The sequence below is a fragment of the Pungitius pungitius genome, chromosome 21, assembly GCF_949316345.1.
Source record: "Pungitius pungitius chromosome 21, fPunPun2.1, whole genome shotgun sequence".
Classification (NCBI taxonomy): Eukaryota; Metazoa; Chordata; class Actinopteri; order Perciformes; family Gasterosteidae; genus Pungitius; species Pungitius pungitius.
In genome coordinates this window covers 1200592-1226588 of record NC_084920.1, presented here as the reverse complement: position 1 = coordinate 1226588, position 25997 = coordinate 1200592, and the positions used below count along the sequence as shown (strand labels likewise).

General features: G+C 51.3%; 3 protein-coding genes across 5 annotated transcripts; 1 reads left to right on the top strand and 2 right to left on the bottom strand.

Annotated features, from left to right (window-relative positions):
* Positions 1-312: 312 nt before the first annotated feature.
* Positions 313-8612, bottom strand: tecpr1a (tectonin beta-propeller repeat containing 1a). The gene is made up of 24 exons (XM_037463987.2): positions 8460-8612; positions 7665-7898; positions 7401-7583; positions 7180-7302; positions 6957-7076; positions 6308-6482; positions 6128-6228; positions 5893-5994; positions 5633-5775; positions 4722-5311; positions 4404-4549; positions 4167-4322; positions 3881-4030; positions 3547-3704; positions 3217-3447; positions 2951-3047; positions 2685-2764; positions 2527-2583; positions 2248-2422; positions 2005-2140; positions 1830-1922; positions 1646-1752; positions 1416-1535; positions 313-1308 (listed from the first exon to the last, which is right to left on the bottom strand). Exons 2-24 carry the CDS (start codon positions 7887-7889, stop codon positions 1207-1209), a joined length of 3570 nt encoding a protein of 1189 aa, XP_037319884.2. The 5' UTR covers positions 7890-7898; positions 8460-8612; the 3' UTR covers positions 313-1206.
* A 547-nt stretch (positions 8613-9159) lies between these two features.
* On the bottom strand, positions 9160-21320 carry baiap2l1a (BAR/IMD domain containing adaptor protein 2 like 1a). Of its 2 annotated transcripts, none has more exons than XM_037464431.2 (14): positions 21132-21320; positions 19937-20012; positions 19729-19815; positions 16223-16284; positions 15686-15757; positions 15435-15569; positions 14378-14530; positions 14140-14283; positions 13698-13821; positions 13371-13584; positions 12101-12160; positions 11847-12027; positions 10447-10487; positions 9160-10344 (listed from the first exon to the last, which is right to left on the bottom strand). In XM_037464431.2, the coding sequence occupies exons 1-14, from the start codon at positions 21180-21182 to the stop codon at positions 10272-10274; spliced, it is 1473 nt and encodes a 490-aa protein (XP_037320328.2). In that variant the 5' UTR covers positions 21183-21320; the 3' UTR covers positions 9160-10271. The 2 variants fall into 2 exon arrangements, with proteins under 2 accessions (XP_037320328.2, XP_037320329.2); XM_037464432.2 differs by having other exon boundaries at positions 11847-12024.
* tmem130 (transmembrane protein 130) lies at positions 21317-25013 on the top strand. 2 transcript variants are annotated; one of them, XM_062560034.1, is made up of 9 exons: positions 21317-21437; positions 21999-22314; positions 22390-22475; positions 22553-22721; positions 22805-22950; positions 23223-23307; positions 23414-23616; positions 24353-24459; positions 24747-25013. In XM_062560034.1, the coding sequence occupies exons 2-9, from the start codon at positions 22307-22309 to the stop codon at positions 24885-24887; spliced, it is 945 nt and encodes a 314-aa protein (XP_062416018.1). In that variant the 5' UTR covers positions 21317-21437; positions 21999-22306; the 3' UTR covers positions 24888-25013. The 2 variants fall into 2 exon arrangements, with proteins under 2 accessions (XP_062416018.1, XP_037319940.1); XM_037464043.2 differs by having other exon boundaries at positions 22550-22721.
* Positions 25014-25997: the final 984 nt, after the last annotated feature.

Below are 25997 nucleotides of genomic sequence, written 5' to 3'. Positions count from 1 at the left end.
ATTCTCATCTTCTCGAGCCAGAGAAGAAACGTGTTCTCTCTCTCTTTTTTTATCCCCTCGTCGTAGTCTTTGTGTTTTCTTTGTGGAGAAACCTGCTGAGCGTTGCCCTCTGGTCACAACTGTCACATTGAGGAGAAGGCTACAAAGTGTGTTTGCTCATTTTATCACAAAAATCTACCAATTTCAGAACACGTGTCTTCTTACAGGTCGAGCACCCTGTGGCTGGAGGGCAAGGACAATAACGTGTCTGTGTGTGTGTCATTTTTTTGTATTTCTACGTGGGTAAAATGATCAGGAGAAACCATTCGGGGAGTTATTATCAATAAACATCTTTATTTATTGACAAGGACTGTTGCTTTGACAATGCACAACACGTGAGAGGAGGACTCACAGCAGCATGTCAGTCACACCATAGGCTGCATTATTATACAGTAACATTAATACATGGGGAAATAAAGCCAGACCACTAAAGACCAACGGATGCCTGAAGCGCTGAATTTTGATCATTGTAGCAACTAATATACAGATTGTATAACATTAATATCTTACAGACTTAGGTTTCTTTTCTAACTGCTCAGTCATTCTTTTACTGTCAGAAAGAAGACATGCAAATATTCTCCTGAGAAAGAGGAAGATTCAACCACAAGACTTTTACAAGTAATCTACATGACTCCCTTATTTACACTGCACACACTCGAGAGAACCTAGAACAACAGTATATATATATATTAGAAAATAACCTTAAACCCCTTGTAAAACAGGAGTGACTGTTTGTACAAGGCAAGCAGCAACCACCACAGGTAAATAAAGCCGGTGCAGGTGTCGCTACAGCTGCTTACACACTGAGCCCAGAAACACCCAAAACCTCCTGAAGTAAGATCAGCTGCACCAACCATGGTTTCACATTCTCTCTCACACACACACACACACACACACACACACACACACACACACACACACACACACACACACACACACACACACACACACACACACACACACACACACACACACACACACACACAAATAAATAAAGAAAAATATTAAGACCATCGAGTTCAACGTTAGTGACCAAAAATAAGCGAGACAGAAAAGCACAGAGTGCTTCGTGAAAGTTAATAGTCTTTCACGTTTAGGATTGTTCTTAAAGTTTCTCTCTCACGCAGCGATGAAGGTCCTCCGGAGTCGGGTCATCGGCGCTGCCAGTTAAAAGGCAGGAGAATCGAGTGCGGGGGCCGTCAGGGAGGGACGACGCACGCGGGGCGGCTCCATGGAGTTTCCTCTCACGGTGATGTGGTCCCACCCACCCTAAAAAAAAGACACAAAGACAAGGTCACTGTCCACCTGTAACGGAAAGATGGAGCCAAGACTTTTTAACGCCACAGCGGCACAGCGGCGCTGCTTTGGCGCCTCACCCCGATGCCGTAGTCCCACGACTGTCCCTTGGGCTCCACGGGTTGGACCCCGAGTCGATGGCACACGGTGCCACAGCTCAGGCTGAGGCTGCCCTGCACCTTGTCGGCGATGATCCACACCTACGTGACGTTAAATAGATGTGTACGTTTTTAAATACAATCAATCCCTAAACATCTCCTCCTGAATCTGCGGTGTTGTTGCTCAGGTGACGCCTGTCCTCGCTACTGACCTGGTCCAGAGGCCCTGCAGAGACCTTACGCACGTTATTGGAGATGTGCTCCCAGCTGGAGCCCTGCGGGTAGCTCGGGGTCACGCCCTGCCGGTACCACAGGTTACCTGGACAGGAAGTCCAGACACATGAACATCAGCGCTCTACCTGTGCGTCGACGTTTGCGCGAGCGCGGCGTCGTTACCATTTTCATCGACCGCGAAGACCGACGTCCTCCCAACAGACACCTGCTTCAGCTTCTGTTTGGCCGGGGAGGGGATGTGGTACCAGCAGTCTCCTGCAGGGGGGGGGGGGGGACAACACTCTGTGAGGGGAAAGTCAGCTTGTGCTCGTTTTAGGTACAGGAAGTTGCTGCTGACCCGCGGGGCTCTGTGGCGAGACGGACCCCCGGTAGAAGGCAGAACCGTCCTTGGCGATAGCCCACACCTGGCTGGCCCCCCCGACGCAGACGGACTTGAAAGGCTGGTCGGTCCCCACGTGGAGCCACGAGGATCCCTGACAGAGCAACAGAGAGGGGGGGGGGGGGGGGGGGTGATGTCAGAACAGTTACTTCCTGTCCGTGTTGACGGGCGGCTCGCTTCGTGCAGTAAACGGCGACTCACAGCCGGGGTCAGAGCGGTGACCCCCAGCCTGCAGAGCACGTCGCCCTTGTTGCTGATGGCCCACAGGGGGACCAGGTCCACGCTGCTCGGAGCCGCACAGGGCAGCAGGCTCACGTCGATCAGCGATATGGGCGGGACTTCCTGCCAGGGTCCTGTTGTGGTCAGCTTGCTCTTCCTGTGCAGGAGGAGAAAAACACAAACGCTCACAGTCATCTCCTGAAAAGCGGATTATTTATACGAGTGCAGACACATGTGAGAGGCAGCGGCTTTTCATCGCACCTGGCCCATCGCCGGCGGCGCACAAAGTCCTTTAGCGTTTTATAGCCATGGTACGACCTGCGTGGAGATGATGGAGAAGAGGAAGGAAGGAGGAACAAAAATCAGAAACAACCAGGGCTGCGTTATTTCTAAAAAGAGGAATGATAAATAACACCTACGCTGGAAAGTCAGCTGCATATTGCCAGCCTTCTCGGTCCGTCCCCCCGGAGACGCCGTAGTCGACGGCCCAGTCGGACACCTGGAAGCAGCAAATAGTGGAAGTGGAAAAGCGTGAAGGTTTCAGTATTAAGTATTTCCGTCTACACGCCTCGTCCTGGATCATTTAAGAGCACAAGGTGTGCAGAGTTTCACATCCCCACAGGTCATTTACTGCAGCAGAGAAGCAGACTTCCAGTGAACCGTGAGTGCGCGGAGCTGCGCTTACCCAGGTCCACTGAGGGGAGGGGGGCTTCATGTTGGTTTTTGTGCACTCGTGCAGCCCCGACGCGTCGCTCCACATGTAGCGGTCTGTAGGGAGCCCTCTAGAACAAACACGTTAAATGAGTCATGTGACTTTTTATTCCAGCTCAAACTAAAACACCCGTTAGCCGTCGTGTTAATTGTCGGCGTTTGTTTGTCAACTCGAAGCATCAAGGAACACGTTTGGGAGGGAAAGGTTAAAGATGACATCACAGTTTCGTGGATCTCCACCTGTTGGTGTAGCCGGTGACGGGGTTCCACCGCTGGTTCTCGTAGATGTGGACGCTCTTGACATCCACCTGTGTGTAAATGTTATCCGCGCTGCTGGCCAGTCCCTGTGAGAAGCCGCCTCCGTCGCCCCCGCTGTGCACCCAGGCCGTGTGGTCGTAGCCGATGCCCCACACGATGCCAACGCTGTTGCTCTCCACCAGGCGAAGGTGACCTCCGACCTGCCGCCAGAACCTGCACCAAAAGGAATCAACGCTTCGTTAGAGGCTCGGTTGTTGTTGTTGTTGTTGTTGTTGTTTTTGCTGCACGTGCGTGACTTATTGGTATTCTTACATCTGGTCGCAGGGGGTGGGGTAAGGCAGGGCCTCCAGACTAGGAGAGGGCTCGCTGACAAAGATGTCTCCCTTACAGGTAACGGACCACATGGCCTGTTTGGAGGGAGGACCCTGGATCCCCCTGGAGCTGAGGCACGAGTCACTCAACAACGCCAGCTTGGGAACCGGAAAGGAGGTAAAAGGCGGGGCCCGTCGGGTCCGAAAAGCACGGAAAGAAGGGGATTAGGAGGGACAGAAAGACGGCATTAGTGGGGGAACAGCAGGCGGCCGTGTGCAGCGAGATCACCACGAAGAACGCAATCAACCATTCTGGGATCAGGAAAACGTCATACCCAATCATGCATCTCCAGCTCTGTGGCTGCAGCCAACCGGATGGGCCACCTCTGTTTGGTCCGCTCTGGAGTGTAGATGGCGAACGAGTGTTTGGAGTCATTGAGCACAGGAACCAGGATGGTGACCTCATTGATGAAGGCATGCAGGTACTGGGGAAGAAGAAGAGACCAAACGATGAGATGGAAAGTGAATAGAAGAAGCTGAAAGCAGGTGAGGTGGGTAATGGGACGATCTGACAGGGACACATCAGAAGAACCCTGGATGAAGGCTTCTGAAACTGCCCACCTTCTTCTCCTCATAATAGTTGTAGTAGATGAAGAGGATGCCGTCCTTGTTGCCCTCTGGTCCGGAGAACTGCTCCAGGGCAAAGTGCACATCCGTCCACTTGTGTGGCTTCCAGTCTCTCCACCACTGCATGGTTCCCTTCTTCACCCACACAGACTGCATGCACACACACACACAGTCAGAAATCACACATGTCTCGTGCAGGTCCTGCTGTCTCCATCATGCGCTGTCGGGTACCTGTTCTACGGCTTGCTCGTAATGCCTGAAATTATCCAGCTCTCTCTTGGTCCGCTCGCCAAGTTGCTCAAAGATTTGTCTCCGCCAGGCTGCCGTCTGGGCCGGAGTGACAGAGAGACTCATGGACTGGACGGACTGGACCAAGGCTGGGAGGGAATAAAGAATCAGAATAAAATGTAGTGATGCTATTCCCGACCCGTTGTTACACACCTGCACCACAGGTACACAAGCTGTGCTTCATGTCAAATCAGCCTAAATTCGCCACCGATTCAATACCAAACAACTGCAGAAAGCGCAACAGGAAACGCCGCGACTCACACGAAGCGTTGGTCGAGCAGCTGAACCAGCCGAGTTGGGAGTGACCGTCCACGGAGCAGCCGCCCCCACTGACCCACGCCCACAGGGGGTGCTCGTCCGACCCATACTGCTCCTCCGCGGCCAGCGTGTAGGTGGCCACCGACGACAGGCTGCAGGTGTCCGCCGAGTCCGCCAGCGCCGCGGCCTGCGCCCGCTGGCCCTGCGCCTCCTCCAGATCCACGTTGCTCCACTGGCCGAGCCCGCCGGACCGGCTGGAGGAGATGGCTGCGTCGTCGCCGCCGCCGGGGGCGGGGTGGTCGTCGTCGTCCTCCTCCAGAAGAGCCGCGACCGAAGGGTCTCGGTCCGAGACGAGTTCAGAGATGAAGCTGTCGCTGGTGACTTTGGGGACGCGGGCTTCGGGGGGGTCCACGGGACGGTCGCAGTGGTCCGTCGCGGCGTCAGCTAAGGGCTCCGGGGAGACAGCGGCGGCGGCGGCGTGGAGGAGGGGGAGGGGGAGGCCGGAGCCATCGGCGGATCCTCTCTCTCCGTCCGATTCCACGTCACTCACTGCTGACTGAGCACGCACCTCGCCGCAGAAGTAACAGCCGGCGCTGGGACACGGAGGGAAGTGCATGGACTTTATATTACATACATGATGACATGACGGCCTCCACTGGAAACACACGTCTGTGACATCAACCCTGAACCCTGATCTCTGAAATACGATCGTGCTGTGTGGATTAAAGGCCATAAACTGCAGCGTTTATGTAGGTAATAAATAAGGTGAGGTCATTTTCTCTTTGACTCTCAACCAGAGTTAAGGCCACTTTCACACAATGTTTGAGTTATTTTTATATATACACAATATATATATACACAATATATATATATATATATATATATATATAGCTTTATCTCCTGCATCTCTCCACCTCTGCAGGCTGCTGGCGCTGGAGTGCGGTCGGTCTCCGTCTCGGGGGACCGTGACGGCCCTCCAGGTTTTCCCGCTCAGCTCACTGGAGGTGACACCTTGTCGGAAGTACACCGCCCGATCCTCACGGCCGACCGCGAACACCTGCAGACGGGGGGGGTGGGGGGGGGGGCAGGTCGACTCAAAACCGGTGGAACATCCCATGACTTCGCGCCAAACGCTGCCGGCAGAAAGGCCTGACGTCACGCGGCTCATAGTCACCTGATCGTTGAGTCCTACGTTGATCATCATCATTTCTCCGACCATGCTGATCCAGCCGGAGCCACTAGGGTTGTGGGAGTTCACGCCGCGTCTGAACCACACCTGGCAGAGCAGGTGAGGGGGGAGGAAGGGCTCTTTAGCACAACACACATCTGTGAGGGGGGGGGGGGAGTTACCTGCCGACTAAAAGTTAAGTTATTCCGGTCATGCAGTGCAATCGTCTGAATTCTCTTACTTTGTTGTCCTTGGTCAAAGCCCAGACCACGTTGACTCCCACGGCGACGTGTGTGGCCCCCACCTCAGGGCTGGGGGAGTCCACCACCGCCCAGGAGGTACCTGACATGGCAAACATAACGTGCTCAGCACACACGATAAAAAGACACGATCTCGCACGCAAACACGTGGGAGCGCGTACCTTTGGGGCAGTCTCTGCTGACGCCCTCCCGGACAATGAGCTGCCCCTCCCACAGCACCGCCCAGACCAGATCCCCCGGGCCACAGCTGATCTGCACCACCTCCCCGGGGAGAGTCATCTCCTCCCACCAGGAGCCCTCCGGGTTGTGGTGGTCGATTCCCTCTCTGAACCACACCTGTGGGGGGGATAAGGAGGGTCGGGGAGGGTCGAGAGCAGGACGAATGTATCTGCATCAAGCAACGATACCACGAGTGTGTATGTGTGTGTGTGTGTGTGTGTGTACTTGCTATGAATAAACACGGTCAAAAAACAACAACATTGTACGATTGCTACAAACTACAACACAGTCTGAAAACCCTTCAGACAATTTACATTACATTGGTTAATAAAATACTTTTAAAGCTTTAGAGCTTCATGAGGATTCAGGAGTGAAAACAGCAAGATGTGGAGAAATAGTTCATTTGTTTCTCTGTATTATTTCAGCACATAATTGATTGATGGTTATAGCTCGCTCTTACAGTGTAATGTGATGACGTCTACCACGACTGACTGGCTAAATAAAACTAATAAACATACAAGCACATTGCCATGGACACCTAAAGCTGAGGTGTGTGTGTGTGCGTTGCATGTGTGTGTTGCATGTGTGTACCTTGCCCTGCAGAGACACAGCCCACAGGGACATCCGGCCCATGGGCTCGTCACTGATTTCCCAGCCTCCACAGCTGATGTCGCTGAAGGGGTCTGGAAGCGTTGCCGGCTGTGAGGGGATCTGTGAGGCAACACACAGGAAGAGAGACGCAGGTGAGCAAACGGAAACTTTACGCACAACGACACACACACACACACACACACACACACACACACACACACACCTTCGCCCAGGTGTCCATGACATTGTATCTCCTGTAGCGGAGCCATCGCTTGCGTCGCACGCAGGAGTTCCACTTCTTGTCTTTGGTGTAGGTGGCGGGAAAGTCGATGGCGTAGGTCCATCCCTGCAGACGCAAGCGCCGCAGAAGAAGAAGGAGGAGGAGAAGCATTAAGAAGCCGTAAAAGGTGGAGCCTTTAGACGTGATGCGACCTGCGCACTCACCCCCTTCTCCGTGGGCTCCCCGTCAAGGTTTTCGTCGGCGTGCCAGTCGGCCTCCCACTCCCAGCTGGCGGAGGGAAGCCGGAAGCCGTCCAGAGGTCGGTGCTGCAGGCCCGTGACGTCGCTCCACTGCCAGCGATCGCTCGGCAGCAAGCGCTCCGAGAAACCGTCCACGGGGTTCCACCGCTGACAGAGGGACACCGACCAATTCAGCAGGTGGATCCAGTCACACACACAACACAACACGGGGGCCGAGGCGGGACCCACCTGATTCTCGTAGGCCTCCTCCCGGTAGCGGACCGGCAGGTCGGAGGCGCGGACGTTCAGGTAGACGCCGTTGTCGCAGGCGATGCCCCAGCAGCACCGCTGGGCCGCCGTCACCCGCTTGAACTCCATGTGGGCGTCGCGGCACTGCTCCCACACCTGCCCCGCCGTGGACAGGCTGTAGACCCGCCCGTAGACGTCCACCGCCCACAGCAGAGAGACGGGCATGGCGGGGACCTGGGGGGGGAGAGGGGGGGGGGGGGGGGGGGGGGGGGAAGAGTGCAGATGATGTGGCTGCAAAGGACTAAATGTGTCTGGTAATCACAGTGTGGAAATATTTTAAACACATATATATATATATATATATATATATATATATATATATATATATATATATATATATATATATATATATTGGAATACACACACTTTGGGAATGGAATCGTGAATCTAAAATAAGAATTTCAAGGTTGCTTGAAGCCTGTCATAATGGACCCATTCTCTGTATAACAATTATTATTATTATAATGACAATCAATGCCACAGATGCTACACGTTAGCCGCCCCTCACACCAGTCGTGTGTGCGCGTGTGGGTGAGTGTGCGCGTGAGTGTGCGCGCGCGTGATACCTGACGTTGTTACAGCTCAGCTGTGGAGACAACAAACACAAACACAAACACGCGCTCTCTGTTCACCAGAACCGGCCGTCAACTTTGACGCCAGCCCCTCGCTTCGGGCTTCCGGTCTCCTCGCGCCGAAAGCAGCAGGTAAACGAGAGTTGAAACGCGGCGGACTCACCTGTCGCTTCGTCTCATCAACCGTCAACCGGCGCGAGCGGCCCCGCTGGTCCTTCAGCAGGTGAAAGTCAACGACAGGCGGCCTGAATCATAACTGTTGTCCCTCTGAAATCATCCTCACCAGACGTCATAGTTTATCTCCTACGTGAGGCCGGAAGTGCCGCTGTTTCTCCGCTCCTATTGGTTGCGGCAGCGCGCGCGTGTGGCGTCGGCCTCCAGCAGGGGGCGCTGTAGGCCTCATAACCTGATGGCGCCCATGACGGTGGTGAAAAGTAAGAGTAGCTACTGCACTCAAGTACAATTTTTGGTTTACTTGTACTTTGAGTATTGTTCTGTTTTCAGAACTTGATGCAAACAAGCAGTGATCAGCTTTTAAAATACGATTGATTTGAAACCCTGCAAACGGCGGACATGATGATTGAATGAATGGAGATTATAACTTGTCAATATTGTGTTGTAAATAGCAGGGGTGGCCAAACGTTCCAGATTAATTAATTCATTTTCAACCAGTTATTCCTTTTCCTTAGTTTCACTGCTTCTCTAATAGTCATTATACTGTTTATTAAATTTGTGTGTGAATTAATTTGATTACGCTCAACTAAACTTCTAAAATCCCACATAATAGCTTTAATCTGGTGTCTTCCACGAGATTTATCCGTATGTGAAGCAGCAAAGCAAACACTGTTCATGCAAACTTTTACTTTAGCTTGTTTTATTGAGAAAAAAAAGACTACATTGGTCAACACAGTGGCAAGGTACTCTAAAGAAAGCAATAAGCACGATTTGCCTCACTGACGCACACCGCTGGGCCTGTGCGGATCAATCCGTCTCATGGGTCAGTTCCTCATCACACATTTACATTCTGTGCAGCAAAAACACGGCAAAAATGTGTTCTACAATGAGCCACTTTATTCATACAATTCAAATGTTGTATAAGCTGTGAACTGTTGACAGAATCGACACTAAACAGAGTGAAAGCAAATTCCCTTCATCCAAAGGCCATTGTCTGCCACATTAAAGTGATCCTGGGGTCATAAGGGGTCGCTGTTCTACTCCAAAAGGGCGCCTTCACAGAATGACTTTTGCCCACCTATTTGTTTTTCATTTAAATATCTCATACAAACTTCTATAAATAGCCTTCTCCTTTTAAACAGTGACGTGCTGTTTTGTCTTTACTCAAATGACAAACCCTTTTCCCAACACTGTCACTCTCCCTTTACGGTCACAACCTTTGTATATGATAATACCTCTTAAAAAAAGAAAGACAAAAATAAATCTTAACTAAAACAGAAAAGACGAGTCAGGTGGTCTCCCTTCGTTTTATGTGAAAACACGAACCAGCCCCAAAAGACCCAGTGACCGTCTGAGCATCGCGGTGCATCTTAAAGGGACAGCGCGCCATGTTTGATGACCCCATGACTTCATCTTAGTCCCATTCAGAGCATTTACATTCAGTAGCTACTATCTTTACACTGAAGCCGCTTTTTATCATTTGGGGTGGAGTCCTCCTCCCGTGTAGAGCATCTCCACGGCCTACGTAGTCCAAACTGATGTTTCGGGGGGGGGGGAGTTTAAAAAATGTTGAGATTGTACTTCTCCACGCGTCGATTATGCAAAATGTCCGTGTTAACGCCAACAACGCGATGGATTCGTTTAACAGAGCACCCTGCATGCGCCCTGGTGAGGGGTCATGTGTGTGTGTGTGTGTGTGGGGGGGGGGGGGGGTATTTGGTGTGTCGCAGGGGTCCGTGGCGGCCCGAGTCCCCCCCCCTCGAAGGCACGGCGGCGGTGAAAGGCCTCGCCCCCCGCGGCGTCAGACGTGTGGTGCGGATCTGTCGTTGGTCACCGTCGGCCTCAGCTTGACGGTGGCGAACGGGTTCCCGCCTCTGCAGGAACACACCAGGGCAACAAATCATCCTGCTGAAGATCACCATCAAACATCTGTGGAAACCTGCTGGTCTTTTGGGGTTATTATTTGTGTCACTCACCCTAGAAAGGCAGCCTTTGCAGTCCCATTACCTAAAGGAACCTAAAGAACAACACAAAAGGAAAAAACCCTTTAAGACCCAGTGGACAGAAATGAGACACCTCATTCACCCCCCCCCCCCAGGCGGAGAAGTCCGTGTTGTCAGACTGGTTTATTCCCCTTCGATCCATGCAGAGGACCTTTGGCACGTACTTAAACTACACGCTAACCTCAGACCTCCCCAAGTCTGGAATCTGGACCATCTAGAAAGGCTGCATGGGGAAACAACTCCTCCTGCTCCCTCACCTGAAGACCACCATGACCCCTATGACCCCCCCTGACCTCAGATGTTGTTTTCGTCTGAGGTCAGATAAAAACAGTCACTATCTGTGCACTGGGCCGATGAGGAGAAGGAACTTTTTAGTAAACTTATGGATTTTATTGTGTTGTTCAGGTACAAATCTTTCTTCCTGTGTGCAGCTGATAAGAAGGTTGCATCGCATGTGTTAATAATTGCAGACAGAGACGTGCTTTATTATCCAGGAGGGACTCTCCCCCTGAACCTCGCCTCGCAGGAACCACCTCCTCTCGGTGGGGTCCTGAACTTCTGACTCAAGATATTGCTCAAAGTAAATAAACCTTGTCGGGGCTGCAGACATTTCAGGTCAAAGCGAGAAATGGAAAACCTTCATGAGCATGAAGTGTACAACGTGCTCCAATTTCCTTCACTGGGATTTTGCCGAGTGGCGTTGCATGCTCCCTGAGAGGCTCCACTCAGGGAACCAAACGGCCCACAGAAGAGGCGACCTTTGCCCCACAGACACAAAAAACAACCCCAAAGAGCACAGCGGGCCCGCAGCCCTCTGGACACGTCCCGTGCATGCTGGGATGCGCAGTCATACGAGGATGCGACCAAAGGGACACCGAGCGAGCAAGGGGGTTATGATGAGGGAGGGAGGAAGTGTGCCTGGGCTTGTCCTGCTGGTTGGACACCTTCTGGAATCACATCAGTCCTCAACGCAACCTGGCTGAGAGCATTCTTCAGATGCAAACCGTGTCCCTGGTGGATAAACAAACGTTCTGCTCTGTTGCCCGCGTTTTATGACTCAATAACGGACGAGGCGTGTATGTGGCCGCCCTGCCCCCCATGGGGCGTGGAGGAAGGAGAAGTTGATAAGACCCGATTAGTCAAGACTCCGCATTTGGCATTTTATGGTGCTGTCAATGACACGGAGATGAATAAGAGATGTCTTATCGGACCAAACCTTTTCTGTAACGTGTGCCGCCCCCCCCCCCCCCCCCCGTGGACGTCAACACTAACTGAGGCGGACAAACGTTACCATTGACACTTCCAAATATCACATCGAAGGAGGAACTGAACACAACAGACGGCGAGATGCTCGTCGAGCCGCTGCTATTGACCTTGTTCAGAAGCGATGGGGTCGATGGGGTCGATGGGGTCGGAGGGACCACCGGGTGGCCGGGGGCGGCGCCGTCGCTGTAGTCCGGCGGCGGCAGCAGCACAGGCTCCTCCTCCTCCTCGTCCTCGCGCTCCTGCAGACTGGCCACACTCCGGCGATGAGGCGGCGTGCCGAGATCGCTGCTGACGCACGCCGAGCAAAGGTTGAGCCGTAAAACAAATCCCCGCTTGGGCTTCCCGGCATGTGTTTTCTTACCTGTTGGGTGTCACTGGCTCAGCGTACGGTCTGGAGTAAGATGAGGGGAACCAGCCCCGCCTGACAAGGAGGAAAGACACGATAACAGGTTTAAATATAGCCTCATATAAAAAAGTTACTGCTTGAAGATTGCTTGGATATCCATTAACTGTTATCTTCCTGCGCTGCATGTAATATAAGAAGGGGGAGCGGTATCGATCCAAACTAACTAACTAACTAACTAACACACTAAGCACAACACAACCAAGCATTTGATTTACAGAAGTCAGTTTCTGGTGGAAAACCTTTCAACATTTCAGGTTAATGCTGTAATGCTCGATCATACCAGACGAGTGTCAAAAAATCCCACTTAAAGGATAATTGACACTTTTTGAAATATGCTGTTTGCAGGGCTTTGATTGTGAAATAAGCGTCAAAGCAGGAGAGCTGACAGCGTGTGTCAGATGTGCACACAGTCCATGTTCACTAAGAGCAACGTGTTGCTAAGAGACGGAATTTACCCCAACATCTCATCTCTGAAATCGCCGTAGACTCCGTTAAACCCACTTTGACTCAGAAAGCCTCTTCACAGCAGACACACACAGGGAGTAGATACGGCTCCACGTAGTTTACAGTGAACCCTGAAGACGAGGTGTGTATTTGGGCGGCTGCAGCTATGTACACAACCACCTGTTTCCGTAGGTAAACAATAGCAAGCTGATGATGGAGGTGAGAGCTGCTGTTCAAAGGAGTCTTTTTGTTCACTTCCTCGTTCCTCCGGTGCAGGGGAGCAGATGCTTATTGCTGGTGTGCGTGTGTGTGTGCGTGCGTTTGCACCTGGACGCTTGGCGTGTCTGTGTGTTTGTTTGCGTTTTTGGGGGCGGGACGAGAGAGCGATAGAGAGGGAAGAGAGATACCACGAATTACCCGTGTTACGTGGAACATACCTGACATACTGTGTGTGTGTGTGCCGATGTGTTAGAGCAACTAAACACCAACAAACACGGAGCTGCTGCCGCTTCCTGATCACCTCAAAAGGCTTCCACGTGTTAAGATGAAAGGAGAACACGTCATAGTCTCCTTACTACACGGGGCTGCGTGTGTGGGATCGAACGGCCTCTCTCACGGAGGAGCAGACCGTGACGAGACTTGAACAAGAGATGGAGGACGGGTAAACCAAAGCGAGCATTGAGAGACAAGGAACCCCCCCCGCCCCCCCCCCCCAAAAGCAGCCCCAGCTGAGCAGTGATCCCTCCCTCCGCCCCCGCTCCTTCAACAGCGGAAAACTCACTGCTGCGTCTTCTCCATCTCTCCGTACAACCAGCCGTCCTTCTCCTCCTGGACCAGCAGGGCGATGACGTCGCCTTCTTGGAAGCTGAGCAGCGTGGGGTTGTTGCCGGCCGCGTGGGGGAAGACGGTCCTCACGCGGGGCCTCCTGCCCACGTTGAGCCCGGACGACTGGGACGCCGACCGGGACATGCCCACCTCCCCGAGGCTGCCCGGGTCTGGAGGACGTCGGGGGAGACGGCATCGGATCAGACCAAACTTCAAAGGAGGGGACCAATGCCCTGTGAGGGGCCGGTGTATGTTTAGAGCTTCAGAGGAGACCCCCCCGTACCTGAGCTGTTGTCCGCGGGGGTGCCGGAAGGAATCCTGGGCTCTTGGTTGAACATGTCGACCAGCGGACTGATTTGGGCCTTCAGCTGCGGCGCCGGGGGAGGCACCTTTGACCCCCCGTTGCTCTGAGGCCACGAAGAAGAGCAGAGTGAGCAGAAGCAGATAAAATGATGACAAGCATATTCAGTCCGTGGTTATTAAACCGCCTTCGTGGTAATAGAAACTGTCCCTCCTGCACAATAAATGGCCACATTAACCAACTTATCAGGGGACTTTCCAAGAGCAACACTAGCAGGTGTGTTATCTGATGGCCAGACATCGATAGCACACTTCAGATCGCTCACAGATATCAGCTCCTCTGCAACAGGAAACACACCCTGCAATATTTGAGCCGCTGGTTTTATCCGGAGCTTCGTACGGAAGGACGGCAGTGAGATGCTCACCCTGTTGAAGTGTCCCACCACAGGCGAGGGTTCAGGGGTCGGGGCGAGCTCCTCCATCATCGTGTCCACCGCGTCCGGCGCCTTGGTGATGTCGCTGCACTTCTCCTGCCAGCTGGGCAGCTGCGCGGCCAGCGTCTCCTTGGCCTGGACACGTGGCGGACAGAAAGGCGTGAGGCGGCCCGGTGCGGCTCCTACGTGCAGGACGCCGCGCACGTTGTGTGTGTGTGTCAGCGCTTACTTTGTGGTGGAAGCTGCTCATCTGGTAGGAGAACGCGCAGTGTTTGTCCGCCAGGAAGCAGAAGCGCCTCTTCTCCTCCAGCAGGGCCTCTCTGCAGCCCTCGGCGATGAACTTCTGCATGTCCATCTGGCGCGACGAAATGGTCTCCATGAACTGCACACAGGGTCACGGGTCGGTTCTGGTTTAATAACTGGTCAGGTTTTAAATGAGCAAATACAATGAGTGTAACTATAGTGTAAGTGGCCACAGTGAAAAACACCATAAAACCTTCCTCTTCATCAGAGAGCAGAGTGAAACAGAATTAATAATAAATGGTATTTGCCAGGTTGCCATGGTGATGTTCAAAGCTGCCTGTCTGGGCTCTTTCTAAACAGGTGACTTGTGCACCACTTATTTGAATGCATTTGCCAGCCACACAACAGTGTGTGTGGGGTGGGGGGGGGGGGGGGGGGGAACGCAGAGGAATATAATATATTCCACACTGCTGTTGGTTTGTTGGAAAACGTGAACGTGAAGATTCCACCTACCGGTGAGTTGAAACGAAATATCTGGAGAACATATCCAGTGGTTGATTAGAATGTAAAGGCCTTTTTCCACCAGGTTCACGTATAAAGTATTAGTCGCCAGCTCATTGGTTCTAACCAGCTGGTAGCAACCTGCTTTGGGTGTTGCCCTCCAGCTGAAATCAAACCTCCCAAACAACAGGTTTAAGCGAGGCCAATTGCATTTTCTTCTGCTTCCCTATCAGCAGTTTTTTGCCATTGAGAACGAGCTGCTGCATGACGCTAACTGTTTGCACTGATAATAACACAGAACATGCAAACAGCTGTAGGCGCGGCGCCCCTCTGATGCTCCCATTACCAGGAAAAAGAACCTTTTAAAGGTATCGAGTGTTCAAACACACGTCCCAAACGGCTGAGTCATCATGCAAAATGAAACCGGGAATCAAAAGCTGCCTCAAAGTACCACACCTTCATCTTCTTTGTGTGAGATCGTCACGACGTAACCCCGACCCCCCCCCCGTCGCAGCGTGAGTTTGCATCAGAACGCGTCTCACCTCGTTCTCTCTGATCTCGTACTTGGACGAGTTCTTCCCCTGGCTCTTCCTCCGCAGCTTCTTCAGGTCCGTCTGCGAGCGCTCCAGGTGGTCCAGCTTCACCTTGTGCTCCGACTGGTAGCGCTTGAAGGTGGCCTGAGGAGGGGGGCATGAGGAAAGTCAGCCTTCTGCGGTGTTTCATTGTGCATGCGAGACGTCGCGTTTGGGGACATTTATTGTCAAAGGGCCCCTTTGTGTGCGATCACGCTTACATTCATGTACTTCACGTCCATCTCCGTCTTCTTCTCCAGCTCAAGGATGATCTCCCTGTGGAACGTCTTGAGCTGCAGAGAAGAAACCACACACTTCAGACAGAGATGAGGGTGCAGCGGCCTGCTGGAGTGACGGATTCCAGCCACCGGGGGGGGGGGGGGGGGGGGGACGTCTTATCAGCTCCTTGTGGTTAAAGATTTACATGTTTCTCCTCTAAGGACCCGTGAAGCTTCGTCACACGCTTCGACGCGCCTCGTTTCCACAGACAGACGAAGAGGCACCTGAGATGTCTGAGGCATCTCACCCCCCCCCCCCCCCCCCCCCCCCTCCCCGAGGCAGCGGGGACAGGAATGATTCTGCTCACTGTCACAACATCTTAAAAAACGAGAGACGATGGGTAACTGCTCCTTTGTCTCGGCTCATTCCTCGGTGACATCATCGCTTTGACTCGGGGAACCACTTCTGAGTCTTTCTATTTTTTTACAAAACACAAGTGAGTTCAGCGTTGGTTGAGGGTTATTTTGGAGGCTACTTACGTTCTCATCTAGTTCATTGAAGACCCTCCTGTGGGCGTCTGAGATCTCCATCAGAACCACACCTGGAGAAACGTAAATAAATAAATAAAAGACATATTGCATGTATTGGCTGTGTATTCTCACGCATTTATATGTCTTAACCCTGTATTTACTGCACAGACATCAGAGTGGGATCAATCCTCTCAATAAGAAGTTCCTTGAAGGACGTTCTTTGTAAACCAGACCTCACACACAGACTGTGAATGACAAGATGCACATTTGAGGTCCTTTTATTTGTCCCAACATACAAACTTAAAACCCATATTTCCCAGATGACTTACCTCCCTTCACTATTTGAACAGCTGTCAATCAGTAAGCTCCACCAATCGTTCTGGTATTGTGCGCTCAGATACACAACAGCGTGCATTGACAGAAGGACCGCAGCACTGATAGAGCAGCATATGACACAAGACAAAGGCACTGAGGCAATGCGGCACACAGAAGTGGAGCAGAGCGGCTTCTAGTGCATCACAAAGGGGTGAAACCTGGACCAGAGGTCCACTGTGGGGCGAAACCTGTTAAAGGACACGTGAACACGCCGCGCCATCGACGCACACGCGTGGTGCAAGCTGCTCTCCACCCAAACACTCGACACCTGACATCGGGGTGTAATGACCCAGCGATACGAGCTGCCCCCCCCCCCCCCCCGCCCCCCCCTCTGCCTGATCCAGAAGGCAGCGGCCAGCTACAACAACATGGCCCTCTGAAGGTCACCAGAACGTGCTGGTAAATGCTGCCTTTGTGCTTCCACGGGTTGGGGGGGGGGGGCAGCGCGCGGCCCGGGGCCCCAACAACGGGCCGCCAGGGTGGAAGGGAGAGGCTGAGAAAGGCCAGGGGGGGGGGTTGTACACCTGCAGGTTTCACCTCTGAGGTTAACAAGGTGTGAAAGAGGCTTGGTGCAGATTCATGGATCCACCACACGGGCAGAAGCACAACGTCCCAAAGGAGGAAGATGACTGACGCCCCCACCCCCCCACCCGACCGTGGAAGGAAGGTGTGACAGTCGAGGTGTAGAAAGCACAAAAATGGATTCTGTCGAGCTCAAGTGTGAACAAAAAAAGACGGAGAAGTCGATGTTTAGCATCTTCTGACTCCATCTGATCTGGTATCTCCATGAGCTGCAGGCCGATACCAGGCTGATGATTCACTCCCACGACTTATCACTGTTATGAGTGATGAACTGTTCTCGCCTCCTTATTACACCTGTGATTCAGACCACTTTGAAGCATGCGGTTTTAATTAAGCCTCAGAAATGAATATAAAAGTTCAAACGCCAGGTGGATTACGAATAAATACGATTTATTCACTTTATTGTTGTTAAAACAACGTGGGGGTTGACATCCGATTTGTGAGGGATCATTGTAACCTGTTCTCCAGACTGGTGTTGGTATTCACGTATTTATGTGCTGGAGGGGGGGGGGGGGGGCCTGTGGCGTTAAATCAGCAGACCAAGTGGCACCTTTCCTCAAACTCAACCTTATTTCTCCACCCCGCCTGCGTTTTATTGAGTTTCCTTCTCCGTTAAAGGTGTAAGTGACATTCTGACACTTCCTCCGTGAGGCTCCTCCCTTCCCCGCTATCGCCATGATGTCACCGTGTTAAAGGGTGAATGTGGTGGCAGCATGCGGTTAAATGCTGGACTCTGGACCTGCTGTATAAACAAGAGCCAGAACCAACAAACGCTGCACGAGGAACATGATGCGGAAGCCGCGGCTCGGCCTAGAAATGGGCCCCCGGGGCCACGCCGTTCTGTGCTGAAGAGCAATTATGTAGCCTTTATTATTACTATTATTATTATTATTAATATTATTATTAGAGGTGTTTGAGGGGCCGGTAATAGATGGGACATTTAGGAGACACTTAACGTTCCCCTGACGTGAGGCCTGTGACACCAGGTACATCTTCATGTAGCAGAGGGAGCGAAAAAGATGTTGAGAAATGTCTCAATCTGTCCCCACGGGACAAACAGCCCCCCCCCCCAGGAGGCACAGACCTGTTGCAGGAGATGCGGGGAGGAAGCACTCAGCGGCTCTCTGGGGAGGGAGAAACGCTTCGGCTGACATTTTCCATTTCTGTCATGCTGTCAGTGTACGTTTAAAAAAAACAATTTGGACCGAGTCTCCACAGACGAAGAAAAGGTGGAAGGGCGGGGCGGGTGGGGGGGGGCTGCTGCTATTCTTTCCCCTGCAATCATTTCAGTGGCTGAAAACCTGCTGCTTTTCCAGAGTGGAATGGCAGCTCCCTGTGGAGCGAAGGCAGCGCCTCGGGCGCAGGAAGTCTCTAATTGTACACCCACTCAAAACGCTGACTTTTAGATAAGCGCCGAGTTGTGGCGTTTCCCCCCCCCCCTTCTCCCCCCCCCCCCCCGCAGCATTTGGGTGGAAGAGCTGCAGCCGAGGGGAACGAGACCAAACTCTCTGATCACCTCACAGACAACACGCAGTCACATATTCTACACATCCTTTTTGTGTAGTTTACACAAACCCAACGCCACGTTTTTGACGTCTCTGACAGAAGGAAGAATCCAGCTATGGAGCGAGTGACGTAGGATTCACCCCCCAGGCAGAAACAAGCCGCCGTAAACCCAAGTATTTACGAGCTTTGCACCTTCTTTTGTTTTAGCAATGACACAAAGTGCAGGTTTGTCTCCCTCCTCACGCTCGGGAAGCAAAGGGCAGCTTTTGGGGGGCCTTTTGGGGGGGGGGGGCGGAGGACCAGGGTCTCCTCAGTCTTGGTGTTTGTTCAGCGTGTTTGCTGCTCTGTGAGAGAAGTCACACTAACCGGGTTACGCTCTCAAGACCCTCCGGCACCTTTTCTACCAGAAGCTGTTTCCACGCTTTCAATAGATTTATGTTCTTATAGTGTTATTATTCTGGAGGGAACTTTTACTCAGTCCATGTTCCATTTTCACCAAATGTGACACACATCTTGTCTCCTTCCCTTTTTGAAGTGACCTCACCCAGTCGGACATTCCACTGAATTGTGTTTACGTCTGCGAGCCATGCAAATGCCGTCTAATAATAACTCCACGGATCATTCACCCACTCCCAGTGCTCCCGTTCTCTGCAGTTCACACCCAACCTGAGCTTACAGAAGGACACCTCATTAGCAGAATGAAACGTCATTAATGAACCACAGTAGTTGTAATAGCACCAAACTACGGGGTAAGTCAGCTCCAAACTTTAGTGTTTGGAATTATGGTCGATGCGTCGCAGGATGGAGGAAAAACCACCGGTTCAGGGCGGGAGGTCAAAGATGGCACCACCATTGATTGGAAAAGTCACATTGGTCATTAGATGGGACTGTAAGGAATCGGTACACCTTCATGTTAGAGATGAGATGACTGATGCAGAGTTTGTCTCTTTTCACTCTCGGTGAGCAAGTGAACGTGTCAACGTGTAGGTGATGAATCACGATCAATATTCCACTAACTACCATGAGACGAGATCCCTCGCGGTGGAACTCACCGAGCTCTCTGGAGACCGGGGACAGGGTGGCGTTCTCTCCGACCTTTGACACGGCTTCGAAATAGGCCTTCCCCGCCAGAGTCATGGCTGCAGGGGGGGGGGGGGGGGGGGGGGGGGGGGGGTGAGAGAGAGACGGACACACGGCGCCCAGAGGTCAGAGTCAAAGGTCACACGGAGACGGATGCAGATCCTCGGGTGCCATGTTTACCTGTGACGGATTTCTCATAGTTCTTCCCGAGGTTGACCATGTTCCGGAGGCCCGGGTTGAACTGCTCCATCACGTTCTGTGGAGAAGGGCTGAGGGTTACAGCACAAACGCCTGAACACCTCCAGATGCCACAATTACAAAAGAGATTATTTGTGCAGAAGTACATGCAAACGAGAGCCAGTGTTTGTGTGGTTGATCTTATAGTATGACTTTCAATCTTTGACCGCCCCCCCCCCCCCACACACACACACACACACACACACACACACACACACACACATGCTTTACCACCACACCCCCCGAAACCCCTGCCCCTCTTCTCTCGCTTTCTCCTGTTGAAATGCCTCCACAATCCAGTGCTGTTCACCCCCCCCCCCCCCCCCCCGTCTCTATTCCCCTGGCACACCCTCTGTGGAACAATGAAGTCGTAGGTAGGACTTTACATGAAGAAAAAAACAGAAAGAAGGAGGAGAGGTGGGGAAAGGGAAACAGGTTCCTTGCTCTCTCTCTCTCTCTCTCTCTCTCTCTCCCAGCTGAAACTGTGGCAGCTGCAGGTATGACTTTCTCTGTTTGTGTGTCCCATGCACACACACACACACACGCACACACAAACACAAACACACAGATACACAAACAAACATTACTTATCTAGCCAAGACATTCCACTAAGTAATCATATTTAAACCTAATTGTACTATTAATTTGAATTACAACAATAAAATAACAAGTTGGGTCCTCGCAGAGAGACCTGGGACACACCCAGACACACACACACACATACACACACCTCCACACTCTCTCACCTGCCTATCTCGTGAGAGCATTATACACTTGATTAGCTTAGTCAGGGAAGATGAATGCCTTTTGATCCAATCAGTGGTCGTCAGGAACGTTTGTGCATCGGTCAACAATAGAATGTTACACAATACAAATCTAACTTTGGTCTCCTTGTAAACTGAGAGCTTCAGAGGAGTTTAACAGAATCTAAAAGGCGGTAATGGGATGCAACCGGTTAAATAAAAGCACCGAAACTCTCATAAACACAAATATTTAGGGTGGTTTTATCTGTGATTCAGAATTAAAACAAAAGGAATAAATAACTATAACTCAACTGATATAAAACGGCTCTCCCCAGTTAACCCTCCCCGAACCAGAGACCACATCCATCACTCATCGGTTATTGATTGGCTGTTACCTTGTATGTACTTTCAGTGAGCTTGCTCACGTCGTCTGGAGCACGAGACATGACGGAAGGTTCTTCGATCCGGCCCGAAAACAAAGAACAAGTGGCGAGCGTGGCGCTTTATTAATCCAGGTGTTCCCTCCGAACCTCAGAGCCCGCAGGCGGTCCTGCTCCCTGCACAGAGACGCGCTGACTGACGCACGGAGCGGGACGCGGACCCGCTTCCCCCCCCCCCCGGCTGAGGGCTCGCAAGGGGCGGGGCGCGAGGGGTGTGACGTCACAGCACAGGGCAATGCGATTCATGCAGCCCCCCCCGTGGTAAAACTTCATGTCTCTTGTGGGGGGGGAAAGCAACACAGAAAAGGTGCGATTTCATTCGACTCTTCTGGTGGGGAAATGCAACGCTCCTCTCGGCCTACAGGGGGCGCTGCGGTGCAAACAAAGTCAAAGTGAATTACATGGTTAGACATTTACTGTAAATCCTGATGAGGGCAGTAGACCCAATGAAATAAATCACAGCCTCTCGTACCTTATTGCTTTCATTTACAACCCAACCCTGTAATTTGGGATATCAAATAGCTTATTTTATTTGGCGGAGAGAAAAGGTTTGAGGCCCCCCATCCCAAGTAAATTGGTCTTTTGGGGCAGGTGTCTGCTTCAATATATTGTAGCACGAAACCAATAATGTAATGTTACTTCTGAGTAGTATCTGTCTATCTTGTATATGTGTTGCCTACATTTTTAAATGCTTTATTTATACATTTCCTTTTTATGTTATCTACATATGAGAGAAAAATTGAGAATATGCTGACTTTTACAATCAAATCTGGATATGGGCCCACATATTCATTAACATAATATTCCTACAATATCCCCCAGTGACTGTGAACAACCTTCGAGATGTTAGCACCACCGCGTGGATCTCCACTCACACACGGTGCCACGTCTCACGGAGACAGGCTCCACATGGCAGACAGGAATGTGACCATGGCCAGAGCCTCCTTCACAACAGCCGCCTGTTGATCCCCGGGCCACATGATCGAAAACGCGTGGTGACAATTTCAAGCCTCCAGCAGCTCCGGGTCTCACGGGGCGGATCTCAGGAGGAGCCTCTGCCGCCCCTCTGGTGCCCCGGCGTCCAACATCCTCCAGGATCGACCTCACTTCGGCTTGAGGGACGGGCAGATATGGACAGGTAAGTCCATATTACACCAGTCACATGTCAGAAGTTTGATCTCTTTTCGAAAACGGCGGGACGTGTGCTTTGCAGAAGAAGTGCCGCTTGGATCTGGATGCTCCTTCCTGTGGTGGGCGCCGGTGTGGCGGAGAGCGCGGCGGACCCTCTGACACACCTGGGTAGGCCATCCAGGTGCTCTCATTGCTCCTCCTCTGCAGACGCGGTGGCTTCAGGATCCTCTCATTTTGCACAGAAGGCATCGCTGGGAGGTTGGTTTTCTATCAGCTGGAGGGGAATGCTACCTGCGTGAGGGACGCTGGAGAACTGGCCTCGGAGGTCCCCACTGAGACCGCGTTTGAACTCTTCGACCCCCAGAAGAACTTCAGCATGGCAGAGTTCACCTACACGTGGGACTTGGGGAACGGGTACGAGGACTTTTCTGGTTTGAAATGTACAAAAAAAAAAGGTGAGAAGCCGGTGTCTTGTTTGACCTCTTCCGTCGATGCAGACAGGTGATCCGGGGGGCGGAGCCTGTGGTCAGGTACCACTACAGCGCCTCGGGGAACTACACACTGCGGCTCCAAGTGGGAGTGAGCATGACCGAGTATTCACCCGCCATCACCGAGTACTACTCCAAAGACGTCCAGGTCCTCGGTCTGTGGTTTGGGGTTTTATTTCATGTGCAGATCACAGGACGTTAAAGCTTCTTATTCAGCTGTACAAACAATTCATTACAAACAAAGTGACCAGATGAAGAAGTGTAGAAAGTAGATTTTAATGGGAAATGGTCTTATGTATATTTCATTAACTATTTGGAGTCAAATAAACCGTCAAAGAGGATTGACAGGTACATTTCTGTCAAGTAAAGATCAGACTTGAAACTAGAAAAAGGGACAAAATGAATAACAAGTGAAATTCTCTTGTAGACGCCATTAAAAGCATCGAGCTGAAGGGGCCTTCAGACTACGAGGTGTCTCAGAACACGCGCTTGGCTTTTGATGTTGATGGAAGGTATCTCCACAAAAATGCTTCTCCTTTGGATTTGGTTGAATTGGATATGCTTTCACCATGTTTCTCTCTCCTCTATGTGTGTGTGTGCGTGTGTGTGTGTGCGTAGTCCTCCCATGTGGGTGTGCTGGCGCTTCGTGACCAACTGCGTGGCGGACGTGGCGGCGAGCTGCACGCTGACCGTGCTGCACGGAAACACCCTGCGACTGAACCACACCTTCACCGCCGCAGGGGTCCACTGCCTCCACATCAGCGCCCGCAATGACATCAGCAGGATGCAGACCTCCTTCAGCCTCCACGTCCGGAGAAGCAGTGAGCACGCACACACACACACACACACACACACACGCACACACTGTGACCTTGTGAAAAGAGTCCAAACCTTCAGACACAGGGAGGAGCACACAAACCAGGTGGTATATCGATAAGATGCTAATTGTCTGTCCATGAATGACTTTTACATCATATTTATATATGAAGTACTCGCCAGTCATTTTATTTTTAGCAACGGGAAACACTACAAATATCAAATTGAAAAATGTTAATCCATTAACAAATTCAAGGTGACAATTTGCGCTGCTCTGATCTCTTTGATCTCTTTGATCTCTCTGCTTTGATGCGGTCAAATGAACCAAAGCGGTGACACGTGACGATGATCCATCCATCCTGGTCGGTGCACACAGCTTATTTCCCCCAAACGTCACTTCATGATCAATCATTTAATCTCTTCTGCGTTGCCTTCTGCGGCTGTGTTCCGCATGAAACGCACCATGTGCCCATTGGCATGGAGAATGGAGGAATCCAAAATGATCGGCACATTTTCTCCGTGTTCAATTGATTCTCCGTTGTTGGGATGAAACTCAAGTCTCATCCAGTATTCCTATTTTAGAATGACACCCTTTCATTTCCATGCATTGCACTTTGAAGCCTCACAAGTAAAACAACATGTATTCCTCATTCTGAATGTTCAGTATGAAGAGGCATGAGAACTCTGATAGAACAAAGCCTCACGAGCGGCATGTGGTTCTCCGTCCTGTCTGAATGGTAGATAACACCCACTTGATCTTCATCCTGTCGTGCGCTGCCATTCTTCTGGCGACCTTCTCCTTCATCGCGGTCATCGCCTGCCGCCCTCGTCCCCGCGACGGATCCCAGGTACACAACATCCCAAAGAAAAGCCCCACGTGTGACTTGGTGCTTAGCGGCAAACGACCCCTGAGGTGTGTCTGTCTTCAGCTCTGCTGGATGGAGGCCCGAACCCTCATGAAGGGCCCAGGTGACTTACAGCTTGTCACCACCAGGGGTCCGTCTCTACCCACCAATAACGTTACGTCTGAGCAACAAGATTGTGTGCGGCGCAGAAATCCTTAATATTTGTCCTCAGAGTTTGTGAGAGTCGGACTGGGACGCATGTTTTTCAAACACTCGACTGATTTCTGCAGGTTGCGCCGCGCAGCAACGCAATATTTCTGAAGAACCAAGACGCCGAAGGCCAAAGCGCCATCGTGTTGAACTTCTCGGCGGCGTCGGTGGGGGAGAAGGAGCCACTCCTAACGCAGCGTGGGACGCCACGCTGCTCCTAACCAGCACTCTGCTTATAATATGGCTTTAACACGTTCAGTTCACACACTTTCTACATTATAGATGATCGATGAGTCCCAGACCTTTGGCTGACATTCCCATCAACTCATAATAAATGAATAACACAACTGCGAGTCATGTTTAAACAATGAGTGTTCATTTACGGATGCTGTGATCTGATTATTCATTCATGTGTTTTTCTACATATAACAAACGATGATGATGATGCAACTGATGCCAAACGTGTCAATCAAACTGAGACTAATGCCAAGTATTGCAAGAACTTAACAAAGAGAAAGCATAGTTTGTCTTTCAATACTTAATACGTATGTCCTGCTTCACAAATGGAAGGTATTTGGTTGACATGAAGTCAAGGGATCAACAATCTCTGAGGTTCATCCACTGGATGCACATTGCGTCACATGGCAACCAAGCGTCAGCGGAATAGTAGGTTCTGGAGCATTGTAGAGGACGTAAACACACAGTATACAATCCATTAAAACGTGTAAAGGTGTTGAATGCCAGCTGTCTGAGACGCTGTGGTTCCAGTCTGCAGCCTTTCACAGCTTTTAATGCACGTGGATTCAAACTGTTTTTCATTCACACACATCAGCTGAAGGAAAACATTTGTGTGCTCTCTCATTAGAAATGTGTTACCTGAGTTACAGAAGAATGGCCGCAATTAAATCTGCATCATTGAAGCTTGAAGCCTTGAGATGATGCAGAACGTGTGAGCCAACAGGTCAAACATTCTGCAGATCTGAGGCGACATGTGACAGAGTGAACTTATGGTTCTCAACTTACTGAAAAATGAGTGAATCCTGCCTTTAGATCCATTCAAACTAAAAGTATTCATCAAATCCCTTGTTTTCGTGCCACCTTTTCAGCTGGTTGTCATGGTAAATATTCGGTGTTCTTATGTCATCATGTAAAATAAGACCTAAAAGTATGAGCAGATACTCACTGGCTTTGAACGTATTCTTCATTTATTGAAGAACATTATCGAGTGTTTTCAGCTCCACATACGAATTGCTTTTTCCTTTCAGCCGTGTCTCCTGAAAATGTGAAGACGGGATAAAAAAAAGTGCACTACGACATTCGACTATTCGACG